Below are 21,649 nucleotides of genomic sequence, written 5' to 3' on the forward strand. Positions count from 1 at the left end.
TCATAGCAGTAGCAAAGTCTTAAGATAGGATTTTTCTAACACATGACAACAAGCCAAAGAAATTATAAGATGCCCTGCTTATTAATTATATATCCAAACATGACCTCCTGCAGGAATCAACACAAAGAATACTCAAAGGAATGAAATCTGGCAGATGGATGTATTCCATTTTATAGGATTTTGAGAACTAAAATATATACCACAACATTGATTCCTATTCAGGTTTTCAAGGGCAACCTCTTTGAGCTCAGAAAAAGCTGATTCAGTAATTACACATTTTCTAGAAATTTTGACCATTATGAGTATACCTGCACAAATAGAAACATACAATGCTCCATCATATGTCTTTAAGAAAATGAAACAATTTTTGCTTATTATAATATAAAGCACATTACAGGTATACCAAACAATCCTACTGGTCAGACAGTTATAGAAATATCAAATTGAATTAGAAAAGATATGTTAAATAAATAAATTGAGATGATAAATACTCCAGAGATATATTTTATAATGCTTTATTAACCTTGAATTTTCTTAATGCTAATGCTAATGAGAAGGGAACACCTGCTGCATACATTGGACAATAGAAAAACTTCTAAATTAGATCAGCCAGTGTATTTCAAGGATGTGCTGACCTCAGAATGAAAACCAGGAGATGTACTATGTTGGGAAATAGGGTTTGCTCTTCTTTCCATAGAAGAAGGAAAGCAATAAATGCCACCAAAATTAATCAAGATTTTATTTGAAAAAAAGAAATATCTTGGTAAAGAGAAATGACAGTTAATCCACAAAAGTGACAATCCTACAAGTTGGAAAACAGTTCTGTTTGTGTCTTTGCAGGAAAATAGAAAATACACATCTCTGAGAACTCAAGAGACTGTAGTCATCTAGATGCACAAAGAAGAAAAAGATAGCTATCTAGAAAAAATCATCAAGCCAAAAAAAAAATCTGACATATGATACCAATATTCTCTGCAGGGTAAAAATTCACTACTTAAGCATACACAGCTCCTCTCTTTTTAATATAATGTTAGTCCTGACTCATTTAAAACTTGAAGCTATCTCTGGGGTTGGAAAGTGGCTCTCTTTCTCAAAATCCAAGCATATTGTTCACAGAAAAATTCATAGTTTCTGTCTCACATCATGGAAGCCACCTGGTGTGGAACTGATGGAAGATGAAAAATCTAGGGTCTAAGGTTATGAAAAGTCTGCTTTCAAAAATTCTTCTTCTCCCTGTAGTCAGTCACTGCTCATTTTCCAGCTATCCAGGCCCAAAATAATCACATTGAAACTATAATATTACAATATTCTTTGGACAATCACTTTTGTGTATTTCTAGCCACCTCTTACATCTTGTATTAACCCATTTTTTTTTAAAAAAATCTGTGTATCACCACATGGTTGTGGCTGACTGGTAAGGTTCCATCTGACATCCAGTGTCTGTCTCCTGAAGCAGCTACATGGTTTCTCATTGACTCCATCTACTCTCTCCTCTCTATCTGCTTGGAACTTCTGCCTTGCCCTACTCTGCTACAATAGGCCCAATACAGCTTCTCTATTAGACAGTGGTATTCACAGCATACAGAGGGGACTCCTACATCATCTCCCCATACCTATTTTTTTCTCGATGGTACCTTTCTTTGAATATATATATATATATATTGAAATTCAAATTTTCTGTTTTGATTTAAAGAATGTTTAAATTTTCCACAGTGAACAATAAATTATTTTCTACAGTAATCTCTGAAGCCTCTAGGAAGAAAATGGGATACCACAACAATGATTCTACCTGGTTCATATAATGCCCGTCAGCTGATAGCACCATCTGTTTTGGACTAAAATTCTCTCATAAAATTTAAAGGTGGCTAGCTGAGATGATCCAGTCTAACACAGTACCCTAGCCGGGACTTGAAGCAAGCCTTGCACTTTTTCATTACACAGAGAATGGACAACAAATGATCAAGCCCCTACTCAAGATTTGACAATTAACCAAAAATTTTTCTTTTCACAGCCCCCTCAGACAGCAGTAAGTACATTTAAGTACACAACTCCCACATTCCAAAGAGGTAATGTGAGTGGGTTTTGGTCATTCAGTGGATTATTGATATTTGTCATTGTTTAAGGGTGTTAGTTACAGGTTAATATTGGTCATGGTCAGGAAAAAAACTAAACAAAAGAAATTATATTCAAGGTTATTGTTTTGAAAACCTTGAATCTAATTTTGAAAAGAAAAAAGGACATTCTATTGTATAGATACAATAGAAAAGAAAAGTAGATTATTTTGAATCCATTCTAAAAGAAATAAAAGGCAGGCTATAAATATGATAAGATAAAATGGTAGATTATTGAATCTACTTTTAAAATGAAACTACTAGTTTTAAATATTTTATATTGGATTGAGCTTTTATATTATATATGAATTTTATATATTGATATAAATTTGAGATTAATTTTGTTAAAATATACTTTACATACATTTCTAATCTTGTTCCAGGTACTTACCTATACAGCTCATTGAACAATGCAATGCAAATTTCTAGTCTTTGAATATTATTATTACAAACTTTTTAGGATAATAAATAAATGAAGGTTAGTAATTATACACCTACTGTAATCAAACTTGCATTCACATTAGAGACGTTTTCAAGGTCAAACAAAGATCTATTTTAGATAGACAGGTCCTCTTCAAACACTTCAGAAATTTACAGGTGGCCTTTAAGATGTTTTAATAATATAGGCTCTTTCTTTATAACAATGAGACATGTCTGCTCCTGGCAGCACCAATATACTTCAGAGAAAATAATGAACATTGAAGAACATGGAGCTTACTTTGTGGCAAAAGTAAGCCATTGGGTAAGAAAATGTCCTAACCTCATCTACTAACAATATGTTATCCAAATTGGACAAGCATGACACAAAAGTAAGTGACAGCCAAACAGTGTCAAGACAAGGAGGGACATACCTTCAGAATATTCTGCATTTCAGTACATTCTCTCAGGTTTGTTAGGCCTATATGCTGAAGATAGATGCTCCAATATTGAAAAGGAACTTTGGGTGACCTCCCAGGCAGCCAACTTTTTGTCATTTCTCATGTTTTGGCAATTGCTTGCTTATACTTCCTGTTTACTCCATTAATATTATTTCCTTCTCGGATCTTTGGGAAAGCTGAAGACTAGATACTTATAGATTTCCTTGTTTGCCTGATGTAGAAAAAGTTATGATAGAAAGTAAATTAAGTTCAAGGCTTTGGACTCATCAAGATAGGATAGATATGGAGTAGTTTCTTGAATTATGTTAATTATAAATGGAGTAAATTTGCTGATGTATTTTTGCCTGTATATATTATATTGTATATATTCATCATACTTACTATATATAGTTTTCTTATATTAGTTACAATCTTTTTTTTTCTCATTTTAGACAAAAGGGGAAATGTTGTGATATCCCATTTGTATTTTAACAAATAAAACTTGCCTGAAGATCAGAGTGTAAAACAGCCTTACTGGTCAGCCTTACAGATCGGGCAGTGGTGGCACACACCTTTAATCCCAGTAGCCATACTAGTTTTCCATAGAAACTGGGCAGGAGTGGTACATTCCTTTAATCCTAGCCCTAGACAGGAATATAAAATAAAAGGAGACAGCTCTCATACACAGTCTCATTCTGAGATTCTTTGAGGTAGGACTAATATTTCAGACTGAAGTAGAGGTAAAAGCCACTGGCTGGCCATTTTGCTTTTCTGACCTGTAGGTTGAACCCCAATATCTGTGTGTAGGTTTTATTAATTGTGGTACATATTCAGTCTCATTATGGAAGCATACAAGTAGACATGGTGCTAGAAAAGTATCTGAGAATTCTACAACTGGATCCATAGTCAGTAATAAGAGAGACTTTGGGCTCAGAATGGGCTTTTGAAATCCCCAAACCCTCCTCAAGTTGCACATTTCTTTCAATAAGCCCACATCTGCTAATGCTTCTCAAGTAGTATCATCCTCTGATGATTAAGAATTTACATATATGATTTTATCTGAGTCAATCATATTCAACCTACCATATTACACTCCCTGTCTACCACATTCTCAAAAATGTTTTAATGTCTAAAACGCAAAGTCTCTTCTAAGACTCATGACATTATTTTAATGTAGCCCATAATACATTAAAAATCCAAACGTAGATAACATATTTCAACATCCATTGGCACAGAACATACATTATCATTGCAAGAAGAAGGAAATGGAGAAGAGAGAGGATATACCAGATCATAGCAAAACCAAAAAAACAAACAAAAAAAAAACAGTAGGACAAACATCAAACTCTTAATCTCCATGTCTGACATCAAAACACTTGTGGTAGTTTTGATGATAATGCCCTGTTGAAATAAGAGCGGCAGGGCTGCGTCCCCAGCACCCAGCCGCCCGCACGGCTAGCTTTAGCTTTACCTGAAATAATTACACGGAAAGTGTATTCTTTTAAACACCACTTGGCCCATTATATCTAGCCTTTTCTTGGCTAACTCTCGCACCTGGACTAGCCCATTTCTTATAATCTGTGTAGCCCATGAGCTGGCTTACCAGGAATGATCTTAACCTGTGTCTGTCTGGAGTGGGAGAATCATGGCGACTCACTGACTCAGCTTCTTTCTCCCAGCATTTTGTTCTATTTACTCCACCCACCTATGTTTTAACCTATGAGGGCCAAGCAGTTTCTTTATTGCTTAACCAATGAAATCAACAGATTGATATATGACACTCCCACATCACTTCACCTTTTTCTCTTTAAACAAAAAAAAGAAGGCTTTAACTTTAACATAACAAAATTACATATAACAAAACAGTTATCAAGCAAGAATTACAGTTACAATATTTATATCTATTTTATCTTTTATCATAACAATGGAAAACTATAACTACCTATCCATTCTTCAACTCCATCAAAGACTCCAGAAGGATATAATATTACCCAAGCAAACAAGAAATTTCTATTTTTATATTTTACTATGAGGTTTGTGACTTGTTATCTCACACCCTGCTTCTACAGTAGCTTCTGGCATCTCCTCAACTTTACTCTCCTTCTCCCTTTGGCTCTGCTTGAGTTTCCCACTTGACTCTATTCTACCTGGCTATTAGGCAAATCAGCTTATTTATTAACCAGTGGTAACAAAATAAATTCATAGCACACAGAGAGACATCCCACAGCAGGATCATCTCTAATATTAATATTCTTTCCAGATGAAACTTCTTGAGTTGCTCTCTCTCTCTCTCTCTCTCTCTCTCTCTCTCTCTCTCTCTCTCTCTCACACACACACACACACACACACACACACACACATACACAGTACAAATCACCTCACCAATTTCTTTAATGTTCCCACTAGAATGGCCTTGCTTAGAGTTTCCATCTGATTTTCTTGTCCAAAGTCCCAAAGTCTTCCATATTTCTCCAACAAATAGCATGGTCAGGCCATCACAGCAATTTGCCAATTCTTGGTAACAACTATTGTCTTAGTGAGTGACATACTGCTGTGGAGATATAACCATGGGACCTCTAATTAAGAAAATAATTTTAATTGGAACTTGCTTAAATTTCAAAGGTTTAGTTCATTCTTCATGGTAGAGAGCAAGGTAACATTTGTCATTCTAAATTTGTTACCCAATATCTGTCTTTTTTGTTGTATTTTAAGTTTGAACATCAGCAAAATCTCACTGCTGAAACATCACAAAGACAACAATGAGTAAAATTATTCCAAGGGTCTCAATGTTTGGATTTCTATTGCTCTGAAGAGATACCATGACCATGGCAACTCCTGTAAAGGAAAACTTTTAATTAGAGGTAGCTTCAAATTGAGAGGTTTAGTTCCTTATCATCACAGCAGATAGAAAAGAGGCAGACATGGTATTGGAGAAGGAACCGAGAGTTCTATATCTTGATCCTCAGGCAGAAGCACATGAATAGTCAAATTGGGTATGGTTTGAGAATATAACCTCAAAGCCTGCCTCCACAGTGGCACACTTCCTATAAAATGGTCACAACTCCAATAAGGCCACAACTCCAGTAGTGCCACTCTCATGGGCAAAGTATTCACAAAAATGAGTCTGTTCATACCGATTCAAACCATCACAAAGGTTTTCACATGCTCATTCTATTATGGCTAAAACCCTAAATTTATGTATGTGTGCATGTATATATGTATAAGAGATTATACATATTTAATTTAAAAACATGTCTGATGGAAATATTCCCCAGTTTTAACTTATAAGCATTTAATTTATATCATATTGAAAAAATTAATTTTTGGATCAACTAGCATTCCTCCTTTATCAACATAAATTTTTTTCCTTTTTTCTGAACAAGAGAAAATGAAGTACAGATGTAAACAAACACTTTCTTAAACAATCACACTTGTAAACTAAGGCAGAGCCATTATTCTTTCAATAAAACCTCAATATGCTAAGATTCTCACTGAACACCTAAGACAAACACAAGCTTGACTGACAAAACCCACTAAGATTGTTCTTCCGGATTTATTTATATTCTGCTGCATGATGATCTTCTCTGGTAACTAGACTCTTCATTTAAGCAATTTTTAAAAAATTCCCTATATCTTCCAAAATCTCTGAACAAATTAACCTAATGATTTATAAATTTTACTTAAAGTCAATCAACTCAAATAATAAAAGTAATAGCATTCAAATACACTTTTATTCTCTGGTTTTGCAGCACATTTCGGCATTGATGGGCAAAACCTTTTAAAATGAGATAATGGGGTCGTATATGTACTCTGACTTACTAAAACCTAACAGAAATGTGTTTTCAAATAAAGAGTTTTAGATAATTTTCAATTTGCTATATTAGTCCAGCATACAGGTAGTTATCCACCTCTGCAATATTTTTATCCCTTTTCTAGCAATTCACAAAATAAGATTATCACATATAAAGGAAGTTATTTTATAATAATTAATACATTACCTCAGATTCTTCTTACTTTCTATCTTACATAACCAAATATCTTTTGATATTTCTCTCTTGGGGAAACAGTGACTCAAAATCCAATTCCCAGGAGAAATTGTTAATGAGTTGGGTGTTGACTACCTCCAGAGCATCAGTGGGTCACTCTCCTGAACAATTAATTATCTTCTCTGCCAATATAAAAAATATGTAGAATATAACTTCTTCTTCAGGAGTATTGTTTATAGAGATAAAGAATAAGTTACTTGAATTTTCCTTCTCCTAAATTTGCACCACCGTTTTTGACAGAAGGTAAGGGATATTTTCCTATTAAGACCTTCCCATCATAGTTTTTTTCATTTTTCTATCCCTCTAAGTTTCCATCCGTAAAAGAATTATGACACCTATCAAAAGTATTTTTGCCCTATTATTTCACATTTTTGTTTCTTGATTTCAAATTGACTTCATTGTATTGCCTTATATAATAAACCCCATGCTCACAATTTTGATATTTTTCAATTTGCTTCTTGATTGTAAAGATTTTCAAGATACATATATTTCTGTTTTGTAGTACTCAAATAATAGTAAAATTCATGTTCAATTGTGTTGATCACACATCTGGTCTCTGCTATTTCCTTATACTGGAGTGTATCATATAGAATCAAGTGGTTAGATATGTTTCCTCACAGTCCTTTCCTACTTTCATGAAAAACCATGATTCCCAATAATATGCTTTGCTTAACATGTGTTTTCATTTCTTGTTTGAAGAGGTACCTATTCCTAGGCCTACAATGACTGACAAATTTTAAGTGACCCCCACCAGGAAAAACTTCAAATACAATGGGAACTTGGGTCCTGAAGGACTCGTAGGAGTTTTATGTCATCATCAACAGTTCTTGATTAAAAACAAATAAAGAACTGTTGTGCCTCCCCCCCCCTCTCTTTCTCTCTCTTGCTTTTGTTTTTATTTTTACGTTTTTATTTGAAACTGGGAAGTTGTTTTCTTACATATTTTACTATTTTTGCAAATAAGCTCTCTGGGTCCATCTAGATTTAACAATAATGTATAATAATAATCTCAGTAATTTGTAAAATAGTGAGACTCCAGAGCTAGCTAGAAATATGCTTAGCCTTTGACCACAGCAGCTTTTTTATTAACCAGTGGTAATGAAACACATTCACAGCATGCAGAGAGGAATCACATATCATCTACATTTTATAATTAAACCATAACTCAAAAGCAATAAGTATAAGAATGTATTACATTCAATTTCTTTGTATTTTGGAAAGAATTATAATTTTATTCTTTATATGAACAGTTTTGTACCTATTTTTACAAATACACTTTGTGAAATATTTTATTGAAATTTCCCTCTGTGTTCCAGGCATAGTTTTCTGGAGGTATTGCTTTGTTGAACAAATAAAAACAACTTCCTAGACTTCTAGGCTTTACATTACCCTCATGAAAGCTACAAATATTAGAAGCAGGATAAATAAAACTCTTCTGGGAAGATAAAGCCATATTTTGATCAATAACTTTGTAATTATTTGGACGATGAGTGTTCTATAAGTGAGCTGAATCACCAAACTATCAAACACCCAGTTTGCCCCTTCATATTTTGCTGTCACATCCATTCGTGCACATTCTTAACCTTTTATCTTTTTTGGATGCCAGTAGCTATTTACTACACAGCTACTCTATTGCTCTCCATCTTTTTAGTAAACATATGAAATCACAGTACATGGAAATCCACTAAATGAGGAGTTCATAATTCATAATATGCACTGTTTTAAAACATAATGGGCAACTTAAACTTGTACAGTGTGCCTCCTTCTGATCATCACCTTCTTCTCCTTATTTCTGCTTCAGGATTCTCTCTATTTCTCCCTGTTACTGCTTTTCTCTATCTTTCCAACCCATTTTTATACTTCCTTTGTATGTCTTCTCCTCCAGCTGTTCTTCAAAACATTTTATTGACTCTGATAGCAGAACATTCTCTATGCACCAAGTAGTTCCAAATATTTTTAAGGCAGGCACAGCATTTTACAAAAATAGAATATTATTAGTAAAACAAAATACATACTATAAATGAAAAAGTCTTCAAACAAATAAGTTCATATAGTTTATGATCTTTGTCTTAAAGATATAACTATCACCTATTCTGTAGGACAAATAGCATTTTTAATAATGAGCTCTCTAAAAAATATTAATGTAATTCAAAGATTGATTCTTATTTGGTCAGTAGTTGATTTTATAAGCTGAAATATGGTATATATTTTATTCTACTTTAAAACTTATACTTATCTATAAGCACCACAAATAATTCTTCAACTCCAGAAACAAAAGGATAAATATATTAATATGGCAAAATTGTTTCACAACATAAATAGCACATTATCAAAAAACTTTAATGATTCTTAGAAGAATTTTTACATAGGCTAATGTAGGAAACAATAGAGAAATTGAGAGTTAGCCACAATTGTTTCAAATTATAGAAGAGGAAGGATTCCAAATGATTAGCCTCCAGATTCTTACCGAAGTATGTACTCTTCTTGCCCTGTTGCGTTTTAATGCTTTTCTTTAGGTGGCCACTCATTGTATCTTTCTTCCTTTAATTATTTCTTTCATCGGTTGTTGAACATGGACAAAACCAATAGATTACTAACATGGAAGGGGGAAGCCTCAACCCTACAAAAATGATTACAGTAACTAAGTAATGCTTAGAGGGGGAAATAGACTTCTTCAGGGAAGAGCATATAAATTGCTTAGCCATTACAAAATGTTCACCCATGGAAACATACATACACTCTTATTATACAGAGTGAGCACATTGTGCTTTTCTTGTTACCACACACCACAAAACTATTCTAGCACACAGCAATCTTAATGAGGGCACAAGAACATCCATTTTCCTTATTGTTATTTTATTATTACCAGAATTCATTCAGAATGGCTAGCCCCGATGAACGGAAATCAGAAGACATGCTTTGTTACGGCCTGGATGGAATGCACTAAGAAGTTTCCATCTAAGGATAGACTTATACAAAGCCCTTTACTGATTTCCCTGTACCCACCCCTTAATTAATATCATTGATGACATGAAAATGTACAATAAAATTATTAACATTCTATATTTCATCTGTTATGATTCAATCCTTTTTTTCAAAAATTCTTATAAACCTGTTATTCCTTTAAATATCTAGATCATTTGCTGTTTGAGGGAAAATGGATATAAATATATGTGCAATCAAATAAAAAGCTGAGAAAAAAGAAAAACTATTATTGTCATTAGAGATTATGGACTATGCAATTTGATTCCCATAAATATTTTAAAGAAAAATCTTAATGTTATTGTAAGTTCTATTATCAATTTTTCTTTTATTATTATAGACAACTATATATTTAATGTACTTATACCTAATTTTCTTACTTAAATTGTCTTTAAGTCTTATCATGGTCAATAAAGTGTGATGAGTATTTGTTCTGGAAGATACCATCTATACAAGTAGAATTCTGGAAGGAAAAGCTTTTCTCTAAAAGGTATGGAGATAAAATCTTGACATATGATTTCAAATTTACTTTAGGGGTTAAACATTAAGGGTTAAAAAATCTATCTTACCTTATTTGACTTATAAATAAATCTGTTTCATTGAGATTTTGTTCCATAATTTGTGTTGATTAGGACTGGTCACTCTGAATGACCTCATAATAATAATAAATATTGCTAATTATAATTGCAAATTCTCTAATTTAACAAGTAAGTAGTATTTTATCATATTCCATTGCTTTATATGTGTGTGTGTGAGAGAGACAGAGAGGGGGTTAACTCATGTTAGATTTGACAGAGTCACGAGTATGTGTATAAGATGAATTTCTCCTCTCTCTCTCTCTCTCTCTCTCTCTCTCTCTCTCTCTCTCTCTCTCTCTCTCTCTCTCTCTCTTATTAAGAGAGGAGCAAACCCCACACATCCTAAGAAAAAAGCATTACATCATGGAGTCACTTTTTCAACTTACATCTGTAATAAGTAAGGTTTAAGTGTCTGAACTCACATTGCATTCTAATTCATGATATTCACTTAATTTCATTGTTTTATATTACAGTTTATCAGTGATTTCTTTAACTTTGAGTCTTTTGATTTTCTGGAATGCTGTACTCACTTATGATAGTTTTCAATAACTTTTTGTTTGTTTGTTTTTCCTTTTTATTAATTTTTATTTATTTTACATACTGACCACAGTTTTCCCTTCACTCTTCTCCTCCTGTTCCCTCTCCCCACCTCCCTTTTACCAACCCCCATCCACTCTTCCTCCCTCTCCACTCATAAAAGGGCCATGAGAGTCACCACAGAATGGCACATCAAGTTGAGGCAGGACCAAGATTTTCCCCCGTAAGTGGATATTAGCTGTAAAGTGTAATCAAGATACAATCCACAGTCTCAATATCCTTTTTTATTTCACTTGAATTTCTTGAATTTGTTTAATGTGTTTTATCTGAGTTTACAAGCTATCTCCTAAACTATGTTTTGTCATTTAATATAATTTAATGCAATGCATCATTTTGAGTGGAGCTCTTTCTAACGTTAATACATCTCTTGCACCCTGATTTCCAAATATTCTATAAATAGTCTACCCACTAAAAATTACTTGTTCTTAGTATAAACCCTTTGATAAGCAAATGTTCTACTCTTGAGCTTCATTTCTGGTATGGTTACTGATTTAAAATTACTTATATTTAATCTACTTTTGATGCTTCTAAATTTAATTCATCTTGTATTTCAGGATTTTCCAGTGTCTTCCTTACTTTCTGATCCAATGGGTCAAGTAAATACTTCTATTATACATGAATTTGTTTTGCTGGGACTTGCACAATCCTTTGAAATGGAGGTTTTTCTTTGCTTCTTCTTCTCCTTATTTTATGTTGGAATCATTTTTGGAAACCTTTTCATTGTGTTGACAGTGATTTTTGACTCCAGTTTACACTTCCCCATGTATATTCTACTGGCCAACCTATCACTCATCGACTTGGGCCTTTCATCTACTACAGTTCCGAGGATGATATCTGATCTTTTTACTGGTTGTAAAGTCATTTCCTTCCACAGTTGCATGATACAAATGTTCTTCATCCATGTGATGGGTGGAGTGGAGATGGTCCTGCTCATAGCCATGGCATATGACAGGTATACAGCCATCTGTAAGCCTCTTCACTATCTCATGATTATGAACCATAGAATGTGTGTGATTTTGGTAATAGCTGCTTGGTCCATAGGCATGATTCACGCCATTTCTCAGTTTATTTTTGTCATAGATTTACCTTTCTGTGGACCCTATGACATAGGAAGCTTTTATTGTGATTTTCCAAGGGTCATTAAACTTGCGTGCATAAACACTTACAAACTAGAATTTGTGGTCACTGCCAACAGTGGTTTCATATCTATGTGTACCTTCTTTTTCCTGATTGTGTCCTACATTTTTATCCTGGTCACTGTCCGGCAACATTCTTCAACTGATTTATCCAAAGCATTTTTCACCTTATCAGCTCACATCACAGTTGTGGTTTTATTTTTTATTCCATGCATGTTTCTCTATGTGTGGCCTTTCCCAACTCAGTCCCTGGATAATTTCTTCGCTATTGTTGACTTTGTTATCACTCCTGTCTTAAATCCTGCTATCTATACTTTAAGGAATAAAGATATGAAGTTGGCTATCAGAAGACTGAGTAGACAGGTTTTAAGTTCTATGGAAATTACATAGTAAATTTTGTTAATAAAACATAGAACAATACCATGCATTGTCAAGAAATCCATGACTACTAAATCTATAGAATAAAAACATTTTTATTATTTTTTTAGAAATTCAGGGAGTGTACCTATCAATTGATTTCATTCAAATGAAGTTACAATGCATTCTTCTGATTACAATGCAAAAGTATTACCCTTATTTTCCAATTATTTTATTAAGTTTTGTATTGCATTTAAGCATCTGCATTTTATTTAAGTAATCAACAATTTTTCCACAAACCTTTATTTTATTGTGTTTGTATAAATGTACATACTTGTGTGCAATATAACTTTATCAGTGTTTTTATGAAAATAAAAACACTAGCTATTAATATATATTTCTTGTGGAAATTAGGTGCATCCAATGGATAAAATGTGGGTTTATGTAAACCATCAGTTATGAAAAATGATAGGAAAGTATTCTAATATGTACTTTAAGACAGAGAGGTAGGAAACTCTACACTATTAAAATTTATGTGCTCTATTTTTCCTGGTTTTCTGTGATAGTGTACAATGTCCTTTTAGGCTGGTTGTAGTACTTTGAATAATGCAATACTTATGCATATTGCTTTTATTAATAACATAACTTTGTTTCCCTGGTAGTCTTTCTCAATGAATTTAATGACTGTTGTAAAAAGTGATGTACAATTTAAAGTATTTCAGGAGAATTATTATCTAAAGCTATACCACCGATATCACAAAACTTGACTTACTGTGTCAGTTCCCAAGCTGCCTATGCTCATGAAGATGAGTCTGCTCCTTCAGACAAAACCTGGGACAATTGGTGAGCAAAAGTACAATTTCAGAGAAGTCTTGATTTTATTTATCAGATACAATTTCAGGAGCATGATTGTTTATCTCAGCTCACTTTAATATCTTCATGGCAATTACATCTGAAAAAATAAATTGATAAATAAGAATTGAGGTGTTTAATATTAGTCAAGAAATTTTTTGATATGTTCTCCGCTTACTAGCCACCAATGTTTAAAACTTGACCCTCTTTATAGAATTGAAATATCGTTCACTGCCTGTTAATCTGTCTACATTTTAATTTTGTAATATTACTTTGTTTTGTCATTTTTGTTTGTTTGCTGTTTTTTTAATTACACTTAGATTGAGTGAGATCCAAGAAATTGTGGCAATGTTCTTTAATTCAGGAAGAGTTCATGTTCCCTCCAGGGGCCAAGGGAAAACCTGTGATACTATAAAAGTCAGAATCTCGAGACAACTTCAGGCTATTTCTGCACCCTTCATGGGCTTCTGGTTACTTCATTAGCAAAGCAGTTTGCTCAGAAGGACAATTCACATAAAAGCCAATCTCCCAGAAATGTTAATGATTTGAAAGTATGTATGACAGGGACTCTATACTATTTTTTGTCTTAAAATTGATGTTGAATTCTTTAATTGTGAAAGAGGTAAGTAAAATGCCAAAATTGAAATTCATCAGTAGAAGCAACTACAGTTTAGAATTTTATTAATAGCTAGATGCATCTATCAGTAGAATCATTTAATTATTCAAGACTCAGTTATGTTCCTTCTTCAAAAACCAAAACAGAAAATTATGTAAGGCTGTCATATATACTTGAATTAACATTAATAATATTGAAAAGGACAAACCTCAGTATCAATATTTTAGTGGCAACAATTATTGGCTCCTACACCTAATTTTACTAAGCTAACATGTTTTTTCTTCCTTGTGCAGTGGTTCTATGCAGCTCTTCTTTCCAAAAGTATAGTATTTTCTTGTTCTATGTCTTTACTATTATTATTTAGTAGTAGGAGGAGGAGGACGAGAAAGAGGAGGAAGGGGAGGAGGAGGAGCAGGAGAAGGAGAAGTAATCTGAGGGAAACCTAGTTATGGACATATTTTCATATAGAACCTGCAAACTATATTGTTACAATTGTGTAAATTCTGAAATATTGATTGTATAATACCATTTTGAAAGTTAAAAAAAATGAAAGCCTAAAAATTTTTCTAATTATATCCAGAATCAAGAAGTAGATCTGTGCTTAAACCCAAAGCTCTGCTTCTTATCCCTTTGAGTGCAGAGATATTTTCCTTTTTAAAAAAATCAAGATAAAAGATGGTTATGAAAAGTACAATATTTTAATGATTGAATTCAAAGTAAATATGCTAAAAAGAATTTCTGTTTAATCACATTCAGCCCTTGGTTAATATAGTTAAAGTAGTGTATACGAGCCAAAACTTTTTCAATGAATAAAAGAATCATTACATTCTTCTAAACTTTTTGAGTCCTTTTTAGATTCTCAAAAGAACTTTGAGGAGATTGTGCTAGTAAAAAGACTCTAGATGTAAATTCTACTTTATTATTCTTTTATTATTCTCCCCTTAGAAGCATAATTCTGAAGATGTGAACAATAATGAACCACAGAATTCTTTTCTTTCTGAAAAATAGCATTGTTAACTTCTTATTTTCTACTATGGTAATTTGTTTTTGTACACATGAGAACCCTTGAACCATCTTCATTCATGGAACATTTTTCATAGAACTATGATCTGGAATGTTTTATTCTCTATCAGTGGAAAAAATGTATCAATACTTTGAAGCAAATAACACTCACAACATCTTCAATTTGCATACTCTTATTCACAAAAGGTTTTAATGAATTAGCCATACCATAATGCATTTTACAATAAGAATTCTATCCTAGAGTACTGTCAGTGCTGGTATGATTATATTTTTATTGCAATAAGAAGACATGAACTAAAAGAAATTTCATGTATTATTTTATGATTAGATCTATCCTTATGTCTGGAAAAATTGAACCAGTAAGAATGCATAGAACATTGTAAACAGCAATTTGGTGCTTAACTACACAGGGTAAGAAAGAGACTTGGAAAATGGAAATATAACCACAAATTTTAAGCACACTGTGTTGTGATATAATAAATCCTCATAAGAAATAACATCATTTCTCTGTGAAATTTGGCAAATGTGACTCTATATGCCTTTATCTTTTAAAAGACAGTATACATCAATGTCCATCTTTGTAGTTTGCATCTTTGTAATTTTGTTACTTATTGTCAAGTCTGTTTCCTAGTCAGAAAATTATTCCTTTACTTCTTTGTTTTAGTTTTTTTTTGAGACAGAGTTTCTTTGTGTTGTCCTGGATGTCCTGGAACTCACTCTGTACACTTGGACATCCTGGAACTCCCTCTGCCCTTGAACTCAAAGATCCACTTGTTTCTGCCTCTAATGTGCTAGGATAAAGGCATGTGCCATCGTTGGCCCTTTGTATATTTTTCTGCTACTTCATTCACTATAAAATTACTTCAAACAATATTTCTTTCTCTCCAGGAAACAATTAAAGGTTTCCTTAATACCATGTAAAACTGTCGTTGTTTACTCCCTAACTGGATACCAAGTAAATTACATATTCAGGCAATGTCCACTTTCCATTGGTTCTTTTTATACAGTCATATTCTTAAAGGTAATTGGAATGTTACATATTGTCTCCATGTGTTCATTATAATTATTATCAAAGTTAAACATATTACATTATTCCTGATTACTCAAATAAAAATACTTAAAGCATCTTAAAACAATTTTAATCTCTTGTCTCCTATTAATATTTTTACTATTCTAGTAAAAGCAATAAGTTATTAGGTACATGCCTCGTGTATTGTGCTAGGAAACAGTTTTTTATAGTTATACCCCATCCTCCCAGCATTGTTTATCCAAATTGGTCACAAAGTTCAAGGTCATTCACTACACATCCAACTGCACAGACTGACAGCTTATGAACACTCTTCTCAAGAAATAAAAGAGCTACATATGAGTCCTCTTGAATGTTTCCCCTTTTCTGCCCACAGAACCACAACTTGTAGTTATTACCTACTGTTGGCTTCAAACAGGTTCTTAAATTTGCTTCCAATCTCTGCGTCTTAAAATCCCATCAAGGCCAAAGTGAACAAATTAAATTATTTTTTCACAATGTTCCATGTTCATGACAAAAAATAATCACATTTACTAATTCAGAATCTATTTCCAAATTAATCTTCCATTAAACTCTTTTACACTGTTTCTCAAAAAAAAAAAAAAAAAACAAACAACCTTACTGAAGTTTTCTAAAGTTACCTTAAAATTCCCTGATAGGAATCATTCATCTTCTCATTTTTACATTATTCCTTATTTTAATCCTATTTTCAGCCTTTATTTTTGTAAAATTTCATTTTATCCTACAAGAATAGATGGGTGTTACTCATCAATATTTATCTTTGTCTTTTATGCTAAAAATGTCTGCTATAACAGATAATGGTAACTTTTTTCCCCTCAGTACTTTAACACCAAATAAGGTAAGGAATATTCTGTACAAAATAGTGTTCTGACTTTCTGAGGAAGAGAAGTGAGTCTAGGATGGGAGTACAGAGAGAGCAGCACAGAGAGCAGCATTGCTTGAGGATGGAGTCTAGAACCATCGGACATGAGAGCTTGGCTAACCTGCAGAAAAGAACCAGGATGCACGATAGCAAAATTTATGAGTTGTGATTTTTAGTCTGGGAGCTTTTATACAATGGCTAATAGCAGGTCATTAATGGGTGAGCTGAGGGTAGAATTTGCACATAACAACACTGATATCCTTTCCATTGTCTTCTCCAAGGCAAGTGCAGAGACTCTCTTCTGGAATGAGTCAACAAGGGAAACAAATCACTCTGTGGTGACTGAATTCATTTTAATTGGACTCTCTGATTCTCAAGAACTTCAGATCTTTCTGTTTGCATTCTTTTTTGTTTTCTATGTAGGAATTGTGTTTGGCAACCTTCTTATTGTCATCACCGTGACTTCTGATTCCCATCTCCACTCTCCTATGTACTTCCTGTTGGCCAACCTCTCATTCATAGATCTGTCTCTGTCTTCTGTGACAGCTCCCAAGATGATTGCTGACTTTTTCTGCAAACGTAAGGTCATTTCTCTCAAGGGCTGCCTTGCACAGATATTTCTCCTTCACTTCTTTGGGGGAAGTGAGATGGTGACCCTCATAGCCATGGGCTTTGACAGATATGTAGCAATCTGTAAGCCTCTACACTACACTACAATTATGTGTAACAACGTGTGTATTGGCATTATGGTTTCTGCATGGGGAATCGGCTTCCTACACTCAGTGAGTCAGTTGGCCTTTGCAGTGAACTTACCCTTTTGTGGTCCCAATAAGGTTGACAGCTTCTATTGTGACCTTCCAAGAGTAGTCAAACTTGCCTGTGCAGACACATATAGGTTGGACATCATGGTCATTGCCAACAGTGGTATACTCACTGTGTGTTCTTTTGTTCTTCTAATCATCTCCTACACTGTCATTCTAATGACCATCCAGCGCCGCCCTTCTGATAGATCATCTAAGGCTTTGTCCACACTGACTGCTCACATCACAGTTGTTCTTTTGTTTTTTGGACCTTGTGTCTTCATTTATGCCTGGCCCTTTCCCATTAGGTCATTAGATAAATTTCTTGCCGTGTTTTATTCTGTGGTCACTCCTCTCTTGAACCCCATTATATACACATTGAGGAACACAGAGATGAAAACAGCTATGAGACGTCTGAGACAATGGAATTTAAATTTTTGGGAAAGCCTTAGATCTTCTGTAGTTATGAGATTGGGATAATGAAATAAAAAATTTATTAAATTATTCATCAAATCTTATGACAATTTTAATATTCATTTTTACCTTATTTAGTAATTGATAAAGAAAGTTTTCATACTGCCCAATTTATTCTATATGATTATAACTTTTATTTTTATATTGTTTCCAAATTAATAACACTAATTTGAAATACTATTCATTAATTTTCTGAAAAATTAAAGGTATTGTTATATTAATATTTCTGCACAACTGAGAAGATCTGGATATTTAGTGTTTGACATAATAAAAATAATTTATTTATTTATTTGGCTCCTTTTCTATAAAAACATACTAAAAAATTATTGCAATCCATCTTACAAAGACAGTGTGTACAGACATAAGTGTTTATATGCCAACGTCAAAGGTTCATAAAGGATATATCTGCCTGCTAACCAACTATGATTTGACAATATAAATGTATGACAAAAAATCATCACTAAGTGAATATTAGATAATATTATAATAGCAATGCTAATTGTCTATGTTAATGTTGTCAAGTGTTTTCACTCTTTGATATTTCACAACTTGTTTCGGGATGATGACTTACTTCAATCTTAGTACATGTTCCTTTGGAACATTATAGATGAAATTGGAATGTGTTCATTTAGGTGCAAATGTGTATATTTGTGTGCTTACTAATGTGCAGATACTCTGCTATCATAGTGAGGGATATTAAATTTCAAAACAGAAATAAAGGAGACTATATTTTTTTAAAATAGCAGTTATTCTACCAACTTTTATCTTTCCCATGGTTTTCATGAAAACAGACTAAAGTTGAACATCACAAACTGTGAGCAACAAGCGACTTAATTGAATAAATTATAATATAAAGCAGTGAATAAAAATGGAAATTTATGTATAAAAGGGTTAAAATGATGCCTGATCAAATAAAAAACTAGGATGAAATATCCAAACAGATATTAAAGTATAAGAAAATTCTAATCAATGGTAGTAAAATAAAGGAGCTATTAATAAAGGAAAAACTCAAGAACTTGGTCATTAAAAGAACACATAATCCAATAAAAAAAATGAGGTACAGACCTAAACAGAGAACTCTCAAGAGGGGAATCTAAAATGGCTGAAAGACAAGGAAATGTTAAACATCCTTAGTCATCAGAGAAATGCAAATCAAAACAATTCTGTGATTCCATCTTGCACTTGTAGGAATAGCCAGTTTCAAAAACACTGATGACAACTTATGCTTCATAGGTTGTGGGGAAAAGGGATCACTTCTGCATTGCTGGTAGGAATGCAAGCTGGTACAGCCCCTTTGGATGTGGCGATTTCTCTGAAAATTAGGAAACAACCTTCCTCAAGACCCAGTAATACGACTTTTAGGAATATATCCAAAGGATGTTCAATCGTGCCACAAGGATATGTGTTCAACTATGGTAACAGCAGCATTGTTTGTCATAGCCAGAACCTGGAAACAACCTTAATGTCCCTTGGCCGAAGAATGGATAAGGAAAATGTAGTGCATTTACACAATGTAGTACTACACAGCAGAAAAAAATAATGACATCTTGAATTTTTTAGGAAAATGGATGGAGTTAGAAAACATTATTTTGAGTAAGGTATCCCAGACACAGAAAGAAAATTATCTCATGTACTCATTCATAGGTTGTTTTTAAGCATAAAGCAAAGAAAATCAACCTACAAATCACAATTTCAGAGAGATTAGACAACAATGAGGACACTAAGAGAGACTTACATAGATCTAATCTATATGGAAAGTAGAAAAAGACAAGATCTCATAAGTAAATTTTGAGCATGGGGACTTGCGGGGGTGGATGAATGGGGAAGGGGAGCAGAGAAAAACGTAGAGCTCAATAAAAATCAATTTTAAGAAAAGGGTGGAAGCATATTATATATAACATTTTCTCTCATGGAAGAAAGTCTTAATGGAATCTAATGCTGAAAATCCAGGCACAAAGAAGCTTCTAAAAGAAAAATCTTGGCATCGAGTTTCAGGAAATAACCCAGAGATTGCTGGACCAAGGACATGAAGTTAGTCTTCTATTTCAACATTCTCATTGTCTGCTGAGCCTTGTTAAAGGGGCCAGTATTAGCACAAGAAATTTAGAGATCAAGTTCTCAACACAGATATTTATTTGCCCCAGACATACAAAGGGCAGGGGATAAGAGGGGGCAGGAGGAAGAGATTTGTCCTTAGGGACAAAGGAGGAGCTCTGAAAGGAAAGGAAACAGGCAAGGCTATAGGAAAATGGTAGTTTGTAAAGTGAAAAGGGGAAACCTCCTGTCAGGATGAAATATTTAATTTTAATTGTACATGTTAATTAGGGCAACCAAAGGGGGCTTTTCATTGTTGGAGTTAAATACTTTGGTAGCTGGACCTTGTTTATCAACATCAGTAAGAGGGAGTGAACAAATAAAAGAATAAACCACAAAGGCTAACTTTAGAAATGTAGTCTAATGGTTTTTATTTATTTTATTATTTTTTAAAATATTTTTTATTGAGAAAAGGAAAAAAAAAACAAGTTTGCGCCTCCTCCCAGCCTCCCATTTCCCAACCCCTCCTCCCACCCTTCTCCCCCTCCTCCCACCTTTATCCCCCCCCCCCCACTCCTCTCCACCTCTCTCTCCAATCCAAAGAGCAGTCAGGGTTCCCTGCCCTGTGGTAAGTCCTAGGTCCTCCCCTCTCCGTCCATATCTAGGAAGGTGAACATCCAAACTGGCTAGGCTCCCACAAACCAGAACATGAAGTAGGATCAAAACCCAGTGCCATTGTCCTTGGCTTCTCATCAGCCCTCATTGTTCGCCATGTTCAGAGAGTCCGGTTTTATCCCATGCTTTTTCAGTCACAGTCCAGCTGGCCTTGGTGAGCTCCCAATAGATCAGCCCCACGGTCTCAGTGGGTGGGTGCACCCCTCGTGGTCCCGACTTCTTTGCTCATGTTCTCCCTCCTTCTCCTCCTCATTGGGACCTTGGGAGCTCAGTCCAGTACTCCAGTGTGGGTCTCTGTCTCTATCTCCATCCATCGCCAGATGAAGGTTCTATGATGATATGCAAGATATTCGTCAGTATTGCTATAGGATAGGGTCATTTCAGGTTCCCTATCCTCAGCTGCCCAAGGAACTAACTGGGGACATCGCCTTGGGCTCCTGGGAGCCACTCTAGGTTCAAGTCTCTTGCCAACCCTAAGGTGGCTCCCTTAACTAAGAATTGTGGTTCCGTGCTCCCCTATCCAACCTTCCTTTATCCCAATCATCCTTTTTCCCCAAGTTCCCCCCATCCTCCCCTTCTCCCTTTTCTCTCCCCATCTCCC

The 21,649-nt window shown here is 34.1% G+C and overlaps 2 protein-coding genes across 2 annotated transcripts; both read left to right on the top strand.

Annotated features, from left to right (window-relative positions):
• The first annotated feature begins 11,758 nt into the window (after positions 1-11,758).
• On the top strand, positions 11,759-12,697 carry LOC142844939 (olfactory receptor 4F4-like). The gene has a single exon (XM_075963715.1). It carries the CDS (start codon positions 11,759-11,761, stop codon positions 12,695-12,697), a length of 939 nt encoding a protein of 312 aa, XP_075819830.1.
• A 4,562-nt stretch (positions 12,698-17,259) lies between these two features.
• On the top strand, positions 17,260-18,345 carry LOC142844276 (olfactory receptor 4F4-like). Its single transcript, XM_075962613.1, has one exon. It carries the CDS (start codon positions 17,260-17,262, stop codon positions 18,343-18,345), a length of 1,086 nt encoding a protein of 361 aa, XP_075818728.1.
• The last annotated feature ends 3,304 nt before the right edge of the window (positions 18,346-21,649 follow it).

This window comes from Microtus pennsylvanicus, chromosome 2 (assembly GCF_037038515.1).
Source record: "Microtus pennsylvanicus isolate mMicPen1 chromosome 2, mMicPen1.hap1, whole genome shotgun sequence".
NCBI lineage: Eukaryota > Metazoa > Chordata > Mammalia > Rodentia > Cricetidae > Microtus > Microtus pennsylvanicus.

Excerpts from the sequence above, each read along its gene's own strand:
- LOC142844939 (XM_075963715.1), top strand. The coding sequence starts at position 11,759 with ATGGGTCAAGTAAATACTTCTATTATACATGAATTTGTTTTGCTGGGA.
- LOC142844276 (XM_075962613.1), top strand. The coding sequence starts at position 17,260 with ATGGCTAATAGCAGGTCATTAATGGGTGAGCTGAGGGTAGAATTTGCA.